Below are 12,363 nucleotides of genomic sequence, written 5' to 3' on the forward strand. Positions count from 1 at the left end.
TAATATTTTGTCTATGTATTTTAAACAAATTCAAAATTTAATAGTTACTACAAAAATAAATGTAATCCCCAGGGTTGATCAAAGATTTAATCTGACCAGATGGGGCAAACTTGAGAAAGATTTTGACTTTCCACTCTGTTTTGCAACAAGAAAGGCTGATTTTTTTTTCTTTCTTTCTTTGTTAGAGAAACAGAGATCAAGCCATCCCCAGAGAAATGAGCAGGTGTGGCCATTTATAAGCATGTCTGCTTATATTACAAACCAGCATAAGAAAAGTTTGAAATGGGTTGAAAAGATTTGCTAAACAGTTTTAATGTTTCACCTTAAATCCTATTTATTCAGTCAAGAGCTGATCAAGGTGGCAGTAAAATATCTAGTCTACCCCAGTCTTTAAAGATCTTGTAATTTTATTTTTTATTTTCATTCTATCTTTGGTAGCAACTGAATAGGTGCACTTTGGTAATCCTTGCCTGTGGACAGGCACATAATTTTTTTGTCCTTTCTGAATGCCTAATACAGAGACTTGCTTCCTGTCTAATGATGAAAGGGTGGCAGTCAAGTTCTTTCTCTTAGTTTACTACAAAATCAAGGAATTTCATGAACTATTCTGAGAACAGAATCCTGTGAAATACATGCAGTACTAAGTAAAGCCCATTTTTACATAAGTTAAAATGTACTTAGCTCAATTAATAAAAGTCCAATTACTAAGACTGTATGAAACACTGAAGATTACACAAGTAAGCACAGTATGTTATTAAGAGAGGTAAAGGATGTGGAATTATGGGCTTGTTGGTAGAAATAGAGTGCTTTGCTCTGTTATAAACACAAATTTGCAAAGAGTAAGGATGTAAACTACATTATTTGAAATAATGTATTTGTAAGGTTTTGTTAAAGCTTATTTTACAAAAACCTGTGTAGGCATGTTTCTTAAATAGAAAGACTTTTCAATATACTGTATACTTTTCAACTGACTGAATAAAAATATCTAATATTATAAAACACACCCTTGGGTGGGTAATGATCTCAGCAGCTACAATGACAGTTTCTCATGTTCTAATTCACCTTCACAAATCCATGTCATCATTTTTTGGCTAAAGTATTGTCATTTGGTGACATTTGTGGCATGTATAAAAAGGACCCCCCATTGCAGCCATTTTCATTTGATGCTTAAGATCCAAAGGCTGCTGAAAGAACAATTGAATGAAGTTGAGGATCGGAGAAGCTTGATTTTCTTGTTCTCTGTGAAATGAAACTCTAGTCTTTTTCTTCCCCTTCCCCTTAAAAGCAAAAGTCTGCTAGGGGGTTGTAACTGTGTCAAAGCCGCTGGGATGCCACTGCTGATCACTTTAATTACTACGACTAAGGAGGATAAAATTAAAAGTAGCACCATTGAAGCAGTGGAAGAAAGCTTGCCTAGATGTCGGTGAACTGTGAAATATAAAAATTGCATACCAATACATTTTTATGGAAAGGAAACAAGGAATTACATTACTTATTCTTGAAGAGTTTGTCCTTAAATTGTCAAGTTTTATTAGTGCATCTTTCTATGTCAGATTGTAGACCATTTTGGAACAATCAGGAAAATAGTAACTTGAAGACATAACTGTTAAAGGGCTAAATATTCTTTTCAGTTTATGTCCAAAGTGGTTAGTTCTGATCTAGCTTGTATACTTGAAATCTTTTAATGCATTGTATTAAATGAAAGCTCTTTGCACCTTAACAGGACTTTGCCTTGTCCTGAAGATGTTAGCAAAGAGAATAGTAAAGCTTAAATGTACCACATTCAGCACATTTCTGAAGGTTTATAATTTAAGGTTGGAAACCTAAGTTTTAAATGAATTTAAGCAAGTTAGTTTCTCGTCACCTCTCAGCATTCAGTAACACAAGGGGGAATTTAACCTGATTTGTATAGCCTAAGTGTAAGCAAAAAACTGTTTTTTCAAATCACAATAACAATAGGGTCTCAGAAAATTTCTGTACACCAGTTATAAAACAGGTAGGACCAGTGGTTTGAAATCAGACACTGATTTTAGTTCTTAGTATGCCATTTACAAGATGTATGATCTTGGGCAGTGTATTTAAGTGAGATGCAATTTCTGTCAAATCAGAGAGATAGTAGTTAACCTTTCAGAGTTGTGAGTAGTAAATGAGACAACGTTCAGAAAACACTGCAGGCATGGAACTAGTATTTACAGAAATTTTGTTATAATTTGTAAAGAGCCCCAAAATATAGTTTCCATCAAACCTTCCAAAGAGTACTTCCGTCTTACAAAATCTAGATTACCCATATAACTCTAAATAATACTATATAGAAAAAGGTAATTGTCATCAGACCCATTCTTAGAATCGGAAGCCTAACTACTTCAGCTTATTTAAGTGTATTTAGACAAGGCAGGTAAATAAAAGATACATAGTTTCATATGTGTTGAATTTTTCAACAATACTTTTCTTTTTAATGACAGTCTTTGATGTTACCTTTGTATCCCAGGAAAAATATCTATTTTTTTCAGCATAGTAAACAGATTTATTTATAGCTATGAATGTCTGTCTTCTTTTGAATACAGAATGGTCAAACAGATAGCAGTAACTCATTTCTGTGCTTGGGTAGGTAGGCAAACCATCATTGTCAGAAATATTCATTATCTACATTTTGGAGCAGTTTGTGCTGAATGCTATGAAAAATAATGAAATAATCATTGTCCTTACTCTCTGGTCATTTTATCCTTTGACATATACAATATGTCTTTTTGGAGTAAAAGATTATTAGATTTTGTTACTATCTAGTCTTTAGATATTACTGCAGAAAATGACTTTTAATGAAGCTTATATATAAAAATTAAAATGAAATAGTTTTACTTATAATGAATCTGGAAATTAATTCTATCGATTAAATTAAAATTGGTTGCATAATCGATTGCTGTAATTACAAGCTTTTCCTTCTGACCTTAACAATTAACTTCTATTTCCTCAGTTGGTTCTTTGTCCTAAGGGAAGTTAATGGGTGAGAAAACAAACAATGCAAATATGCCATCCCACTAGAGAGCTCTAGGCCCAAGCAGAATTTTCTCTGTGGTGTCAGGACATTAGTAGAAAAGTAAATCAAGGCAATCTGATAGGGAACCAGAATTCTGTCAATCAGGCTCAAGATTTTGTGCTGTGTCCATAAACTTTGTTTACTGTAGGGTTTTATGAGTTGTAACCTGCCCTTGCAGTCTGTTAATGAGGCTAAATCTTGCTACTTGAGAATTGAATTACAGCACACCTCTGGGCTAATGGTTATAAACAGAAAGTCCCATTTAGGGCCGCATTCTGACTTGTTCATTTGCATTTTTTCTATTGTTTAGAGAACAATGATGGGTAAATAGGTACAAACAAACAATTTACATGGAAATTGATGAAATGTCCCTAATTAGTATTTAGAGTTGGTTTTATTAATAATTGCTTTAAGTTGCACTCCTGGTCAGCTCTTAGAAACATTTACAGATGGGAGTTGAGGAGGAGGAGGAGGAGGGGGTGGGCTTGGGGAAGGTGGCAGCTTGTGAGAAGAAATTAGTTTCCCATTTAATATTCAGAAAGGTAGAATCATTTATTTCATTTTAACTCAGATGACCTAAGATCACAACATCTTAGTCTGAATCACCAAATTCCAGCTCTGCAAGAAGTTATTATTCACATGGTGAAATAAACTTAAACCTAGTTGCCTGAGGCATATCCAATAATGGTTTTTATTAGTGCTCTTAACTTTTCTTAAGTTTGAAAGATGAAAAAGTTTAGTAAAAGCTCAATTTTCCTCAGTTGGTCATGTAATTTGATACTTTTGGGGATCAAACAGTTTGGTGCTTCAGAGCAAGGGCTGGCTCTGTAGTCAAATAGACCTGAGCTGGACTCCTGGCTCTAACATCAGTTCTAGTTGTGTGATCTTGAAACTCTAAATCTAAGTATTCTCATTGAGGTTGTGAAAATTAAATAAAATCATGCATATGAAAGACTTATCACATAAAAGATTAAGAAATATCAGCAGCCATCACCAAACTCACCATTATCAAGCCTATATTTCTTTTTATTCTAGTATATTTTCCAAGTTCAGAAATATTAATAGTGTACTGAGGATTTTTGTATATTATTCTTGCATCGTCATTCTCACTTTGCCTGGTGTGTACTAGCTCTCTAACTACAAATAAGCTCTTGTCTCTAAATACTAAGAAAATTTCCCTTGGATTTTAGTTTTTGTCTTCTTTTGCCCCTACCACAAATACCACCCACCCTAGGAAGCCTACCATCTCATCTCTTTCCTTCCTTCCCCCAAGATTCTTTTTTAAAAATATCCTATATAATAAAAGCCTAATATGCACATTTTCCCCTCTACTGGGAGTTCCACCAGGAGTTCGACCGCTCACTATGACATGCGCTGACCACCAGGGGGCAGCATGGAACATGGCGGGTGTCAGCGATGCGGTGCTGGCAGCAAGTGGCAGTGTAGGCGCTGCCGGCCCCCATGGGCCCCAAAAAGAGTGGGACCACAGCAGGATGGTGGAGCGGGTGAGCAAGGTGGCGCCAGGCCAAGGTGGGTGTGAGCTGGGTCCAATTGCCCCGCCATCGTCCCACAGATGGTGACCAGCGGCAGCGGGGGATGGGGCCACCGTCCAGCTTGATGACTCAGGCAGGGGGTGCGCACAGGGGCCCAGGGGCCCAGGGGCCCAGGTGCTGCCCAAAGCCCAGAGGTCAGTTGGGACCTGCCCTTCCACACCAGATGCTCATGCCTGGATCGCTGGCCAGCCTAGGGACTGCACCAGTGCATGAAGTTCGTGTATCGGGCCTCTGGTCTATTATAAGAGTAGTACCTATCTACTATCAAAAACTTAAAAATCAAGACACATGAAAGAAAACAAAAACATCACATTTCCACATCTAGATAGTCTATCATAACAGCTTTGTGAATGTACTTCTAAGTGTTTTTGTGTATATTATATATATATATATATATATATGTTTATTTATTTTGACAAAAAATGAAGTTATTACTATATAAATTATTTTTAGCCAAGTTACATTCTTCTTATTTAATATTTTGATTATATTCAGATTTCTATAATTGGTTCAACAGTATCCTTCATAGCTGGTTTATCCAAACTAGTATCTAACTCAGGACTATACATTGTATCTGGTTAATCTCTTTTGTTGGTGGTGATGGTGATTGTTTAGTTGGTTTTTTTGAGTGTTTGTTTTCATAACTCTCTCAATAAAATGACCAGGTCAGTTGTCCTGAATATCCTACCTTCTAAATTTGCTTGGCTGCCTCCTTGCTATGTCATCATGTTTTTCTATCCCCTGTTTATGATAAACTGGAAATTATATATAAAGGCTTAATGGATTCACTTTAAATATTTGGACTAGACTATTCTAGGTGGTGTGCACTGCATGTTTCACATCAAAAAGCATAAAATGGTTGACCCAATATTACTGATGCAAAAACTCACCATTATATTATTGGTCTCTAATCCTTGATCTAGTTCTGATCTTTCCATTTACAATCAGGTTTTCCCCTTGCTACTAGAAAATAATCTGTGTGGTATCAAGCGTATGTTCTGATTACTATTGCTGTGTAACTAACTACCCCAAACTTAGTGATGTAAACAATTGTTGTTTTTTGCTCACCGATTCTGTGAGTCAGGACTTCAGACAGGGCATGGTGGGGATGTTTGGTCTCTGTTCCATATTGTCTGTGGCCTCAGCTAAAAGGACTTCAGCATTGGGGGTGCATAGGATAGGATGACATAAAATGGCTAAAGGCTGAGATCATGTGAAGGCTTCTTCCTTCATATGTCTGGTACTTCGGCCTAGAAAACTCAAGGCAGAACTTTGGGACTGTGGACTGGAGCACCTGCATGTAATTTGATGTTCAGATTTATTAACTTCTAACATTTACTTTAGTTGATTACTCCCTTTTTCATGAAAGCTTCTTCAATTTCACTTCTCAAATGCGTACTAACATCTTTACTCAGATGGCCTGCCAGCCTTTCAACCCCAGTCTTGTCTTATCCCCAACTTCCTCTCCTGCCTTTCTTATACAGTGGTTCCTCTTAGTTTTTCTATTTGTATTCTTAGTGCCACCGTTCTAAACTTCTGAGTCAGCTTTTTTTCTTCCCTCCGTATCTAATTAGTTTCCAAGAATTGGTACAGATATCAATTCTACCTCTAATATATATCTTACATTTGTCAATTTCCATTCTCATTGTCACCATCGTAATTCTAGATTTCATTACAACTTCCTTGGACTATTATAGTAGCCTCTCAACGAGTCTCTTTTCAGTCCCTTTATGTCATCCTGTCCTATGCACTGTTGTCAGATTAACCTTTCTCAAATATATCTCTGATTAGTCACACACAAAACCAAACACTTAGTTGGCCCTCAGTTTCTTTACAGTAAAAATAAAGTACTTCACCCTGTTGGACAGGGCTTTTACAGTCTAACTATATAGCTTCATTTTTCTTGCCTTGTCATTCTGTCATTGTTTTTGCCCTGTACTCAGGAAAACTAGACTGTACTTTTCTCCCAAAATACTTTCCTGCCTCAATGTCTTTCTATTGTTCCTACCTCCTAGTCTCTACTACACTGACTCACCTAACTACCAACTCCTATCTGTACCCATTTCAATCTCTGCTCATTCTGCAGGCCCAACTCAGAAACCATGATACCATGATGCCTTCTGTTTGTTCCTCAGCCAAAATGTTCTTCTGAACTCTAGCTGCATTTTGATAAGACCTCTTTATTGTGGCTATTTTATCTTTCCCTTTATATTACAAGCTTTTGAGAGGCTGAATTATAAATTTTTATGTTTCAAATTTCTATAGCAAGTACCAAGGTATGTACTAAGGACCATAGATACAAAGATAAATTAGATATAGCTCCTGCCTTCAAGTAGGAGCTATTCTACTGAGAAGGAAGCATTTATACAGAGTTATAATGTAACTTGACAAGTATTATTTTAAAAAGTAATACACACACACACACTACTTTATTCCACTAGTGGGGAAGAGGGAACAATAGTTTGGAAAAGTTTAGTGGATTTAAACTAAATCTTGAAGAATGAGTAGGAGTTAAATAAGATGAGAAAAGAACATTCCAGGAAGAGGAAATGACATATTCACATCCCTGAAATTACATGATACAAGCAATTCTGTATGAATATATGTGAGCTTTGGGAGATGTTAAGGGAAGGTAATACTGCAAAGATATGTTAGGCCAGATTATTTCAGGCTTTGTTTTGCCGTAATAATACCTTATTTTACATACTTTCCCGTTTATGAAGCAATTTCACATTGGTTAAGTATGATTCATAATAACCCTTTTTAGTAGGCAAAACTATTTTAGTTATTTAATTCTCTGTAGTTTTTTTGTTTTTGTTTTAAATATCAAAAACCACATTAGATTTTACTTTTTCTTTTCAGTGTGCTTCTGGGAGGAGAGAGAGTAGGAATGGGGATCGTACATCAGTTACCCAATTCTGATTTTGAAACTACCAAGAGCAATAACGTGTGTAATTAATGTACTATTCCTATTCCCTAAAAATACCATTTCATATATATTATCAACATGGTGTAGCAACATTTTTTTTTTGCCATCAAATATGTATTTTAGTCAGTGCTCTATGCTTTTATTAGAAAATAACAAGTTAAATTTTATTCTTAAAAATAAGGTAGATATTAATTGAAATTCTGTTTTTAATATTATAAGCTTGATTATTTTATTAATAATCATTTCTGCTACTTCCTCAGTAATATATATTGTCAAACATTCTTTAGAGGCTAGTTTGAATTTTTAACAAGACGTTTTAATACAATAATTTTGTAAATGTTTTTTTTAAAAATTTTGATTTTAGGATGTCTTTTAAAAATGGTGTGACATCCAACTGATATAGAGCATCCTATTTATAATGTGGGCCAAGCACCATGCTGTAAACCAGTTACTATCATGATGATCAGATTGAAAATGAAATTGCATTTCTGTCAATTACTGAGTTGGCAACTGTTCAATATATCTTAGCAGCAAGATGAAGAGCGACGTCGGCAGCTGAGAGAGAGAGCTCGTCAGCTAATAGCAGAAGCTCGATCTGGAGTGAAGATGTCAGAACTTCCCAGCTATGGTGAAATGGCTACAGAAAAGTTGAAAGAAAGGTCAAAGGCATCTGGAGGTGAGTTAAAGAAGCTTGTATCATATTCTACAGAAATCCACAGTAGACCTTTTGGGACTTTTTATTCTTACTTCAAAATGTATCAAATACATAAAGTTTCTAACCTATTGATATGTTGCAAAAAAACCTAAATGAAGCATAACAAATCAGTAGGTGATTGTTGCTGTTTTTCAGATCAACTTTTTGTCTTAATTTTTAACAACCCAAGGAGTATTTTCTTAGAATATGATTTAGGAGAAAACTCAGACACTGGTTTGTGGTTCGCCATGATGCCTCATTAATTGTTTTAGGAGTGAGTAAAATGCAATCAAGTCCTCAACATCTAGATCACAAGACTTGTTAGATGGGGAGCTTTGGCATGTAGGATTTTCACTCTGAACCAGATCTTTAGAAAGTAGCTTTAACAATGTTCTGGCATTATGGCCTGACATCTAAGAATTTTTAGTAAGTCCCATATCCATTTTTCTTAGTCTTCTTATCCTAAGATGGTTCTTTTCAATATCTGCAGAAATTAGTCTAAACTTGTTGATGTTGGAACAAGGACTATTTATACTATAATCCTATCTAATAAAAGAGTAATATGCAAATTGACCATACCTCTGCTACACCCACAAGCCACGCCCATCAGCCAATCAGGAGCGAATATGCAAATAAACCCAACCAAGATGGCTGAGGCCACGGAGAGCAGGAGGGAGGCTTGGGTTTCCCCGGCGATGGAGGAAGCCAAGCTTTCTATCTGCCCTTGCTGGCCCAGGCCTCCGCTTAAGGCTACAAAGTTTCAATTATAGAAGGTAAATAAATCCCAACAGAAATGGCTGCGGCCACAGAGTGAGCAGTAGGCTTGGCTCCACTCCAGGCTACAAAGTTTCAATTGTAGAAGATACATAAATCCCAGATACCAGGGCCTCCGCTTGGGTCACCAGGGGTCGTGGCCGGCCTGCAAACCACCACAAGCCCCTCGCCCAGGCCACCCCACGCCCCAAGGGAACCCCCACCCTGATACGGGACACCCTTCAGGGTAAAACAGCTGGCCCCCACCCATGCACCAGGCCTCTATCCTATCTAATAAAAGAGTAATATGCAGATTGACCATCACTCCAACACACAAGATCAAGATAGCTGTCCCCATGTGGTCAAAGATCCTGCCCCATGTGGACCCAAGATGGCCAGCAGCGGAGGGCAGTTGGGAGGGACCAGGCCTGCAAGGGAGGGCAGTTAGGTGTGACCAGGCCTGCAGGGGAGGACAGTTAGGGGCAAATAGGCTGGCAAGGGAGCAGTTAGGCATTAGTCAGGCTGGCAAGGGAGTGGTTAGGGGGTGATCAGGCTGGCAGGCAGAAGCAGTTAGGGGCAATCAGGAAGGAAGGCAGGCAAGCAGTTGGGAGCCAGCAGTCCTGGATTGTGAGAGGGATCCCAGATTGGAGAGGATGCAGGCTGGGCTGAGTGACACACCCCTACACCCCCACACACACCCCCCCGTGCACGAATTTCATGCACCTGGTCTCTAATTAAAGATAATTTTAATTTGCCCCTCAGTGGGCATCTTTAACTTGGAACTTTTTAGATTTTTATTTAAGTGGAGTATATTTAAGAGGCCTGTGGGTTTTTTTTTATTTTAAAGATCTATAACCTATTTATCTAACAAAACATGTCAGGTACTTGTCCTGAGTTAGTCTTAGAATGCTAAGATCACTGTAAAGAGTAGGCAAGTAAGGACTCAAATAAGACCTCAGAGAATTGAAACGAAGGTAAGCTATTTCTAGGGTCAATGATAAGTTTCTTCAGTGTAAACTGAAACGTACTGCTGTTATTCCTAATTGATTCCTTATATTAGAAGCTTACTATTTTAGAGAATACCAACAGATGCCTATAGCAAATACCCCTCCATCCCATAAATTTGAACGGTGCTTTTCCAAACAGCTGTGTATCTGTCCCTCTGGTCTTCTCAGTTGTTTGCACCTTAGTTAAATCCTTCATCTTACCTTTTCAACTCCTATCATTCAGAAGTTTTATTGCAATTTCTACACTCTCTTCTAAAGTTTTATAGTAACATCAGTAACTGCTCACAGCTTTATATAATGCTATGATAATTTGCTTTTATTTATTATCAATAACAAGATGTTTCTTTGATATTAGAAAAATTCCAGATATTCTAAGTGTCTGAAAATGTTTTGCCTCCTATGATAGGAAAAAATTCATGTTCTTGATCCTTGAGATAGACTGTCCTAAAGCTACTAACCCTACCTACCGGAGACTGTAGGAGAACAGTAATAATAGCATCCAAGCATCCAGAGTCTCTTTTAATTTTTTTCCCTCAGTAGTGTGCAACCAACAATGCTAAATGAGTTGTATACTCTGGTAAAGCTAAGAATTAAATATTTTGATTGATGGTGTGGGATGGGTCAGCTATGTAATTTGTTTCATCTCTAGAATCAACCCAAGTTTAAGCTAAGTCAGGACATAACTAATTAAAGAGACTTTATCAGTGTTACAACCCCCAAAATGGGTATCTTTCCTACATAGTAGCTCAAGAAAATGAGGACCATATTTTGTCATCATTCAGCAGTCCAAAGAGTAAATAAAGAACAAGTGAAGATTGGATCTGCAGAGCTAGCAAATAAGTATTGACTAGAACAGGGAGAGCCAGGTGAAATAAAGATGGGACAGGGCTGAGCAGGTGACTTATAAGAACCTGCTGAGGAGCCCAGACTCTGTTCTCTAAGACCATAGTGACCAGGGTCCATTTCTCCCATAGGACACACCATACCTTTAATGTTGGAAGCAGCCACATATCATATGGTAGACTCTTAATCAGGCTGACCTACAACCAGTGAAACAGGCTTATTCCCTGGCCTCAAGGGTGGATATTGACCTGTCTCCACAAGGACTAGGTCTGTTCTGGCCTCAAGGTCTAAGCCAAAGCTATTGGGGATGAGAGTTGGAGGAAAAGACCTTTAGGACAAAAGAGAGGATATAATTCCTGCTTGAAATTCAACCATTTATATAGATGTGCTAGGACAGGACTCGGCAAACTTCCTGAAAAGTGACAGAGCAAATACCTTAGGCTTTGCAGGCCATATGGTGTCTCTCTTAACTACCCAACTCTGCCCTCATTGCCTGAAAGCAGCCTTGAGCAATCTATATATATATATATATATAAGGCTAATATGCAAAGTGTCCCCTCGGGAGTTCAACTGGGAGACCGGGAGTTTGATTGCTCGCTATGACATGCGCTGACCAAGAGGGGGTGGCACGGAAGGAAGGGAGGCCCTGTCCGGCAGCTGGTAACCGGGGAAGGGAGGCCCCAGCTGGCAGCTAGAAGGCCCCAATTGGCCTTTATCACCGGCCAGGCCTAGGGACCCTACCTGTGCACAAATATCGTGCACTGGGCCTCTAGTATATAAATAAATGGGCATGCCTGTTATTTACCCCCAAAAAAAGTGGTGAGCTGGATTTTACCCTTAGAAATTAAAATTCACTTTGGTTCACAAGAGTCTAATTCCTAAGGGAAATGATGCTATGAAGTTGATAAGTCAGGGGAAAAAATTAACAAATTAGTGTTCACTCTTCCAGTGTCTAGTGGGAATCATCAAGTCTAAATAAGGAGTAGTGTGAAAGTAGGAGAGAGAAATAAGTAGACACCAGCCTAGACGGAGGAGTGGGATAGGAAGATTTTGGAAGCAGTGGTCCAGAGTGAAAAAGGGAGGAAGTAGTCAAGAACTAAGATAATAAGGTGAAAGCATAGCCTGGGGAATGTGTTGAACTTGACTGTTACTCAGACTCATTGCCTATACCATTCTCAAGCAGCAACCAGGCTCTGAAGAACTTAAGGAAACTTAAGTTTAAGGTGAGGTGTCTTCACCTTCGTGGTGTCCACAGAGAATATATGCAAGGTATTTCAGGTCATCTATAGCCATGGATTCAAGCAACCCACTTGCATTCTATTGCAAGCAGAAATAGCCTAATACTTCTGAATTAACAGAATCATGCCTGTCCAAGGAGCTACAGTCCAGCTTTTACTTGTCCTCCTTTTGACAATTTTAGGACTTATGAGAGGACCAGGTACTATTGTGGTATTTAAATGTTTTTTCAATTTCTGCATCATTTTGTAGTTATAGACCTATAACAGCCTCATCTTAAAATTCTCACTCTATGCAACAAACTTGTGGGTTCA

At 38.0% G+C, this 12,363-nt stretch overlaps 1 protein-coding gene across 8 annotated transcripts in view; it reads left to right on the top strand.

The window, feature by feature from the left end:
- The window catches only part of EHBP1 (EH domain binding protein 1), a 442,179-nt gene that overhangs the window by 369,452 nt on the left and 60,364 nt on the right, over nt 1-12,363 (top strand). For all 8 annotated transcript variants that reach the window (XM_054728303.1, XM_054728309.1, XM_054728302.1 and 5 more), the window contains one exon: nt 8,045-8,192. In XM_054728303.1, coding sequence (XP_054584278.1) covers nt 8,045-8,192 — 148 coding nt within the window. The remainder of the gene's footprint in view (nt 1-8,044; nt 8,193-12,363) is intronic.

This window comes from Eptesicus fuscus, chromosome 16 (assembly GCF_027574615.1).
Source record: "Eptesicus fuscus isolate TK198812 chromosome 16, DD_ASM_mEF_20220401, whole genome shotgun sequence".
Lineage (NCBI taxonomy): Eukaryota > Metazoa > Chordata > Mammalia > Chiroptera > Vespertilionidae > Eptesicus > Eptesicus fuscus.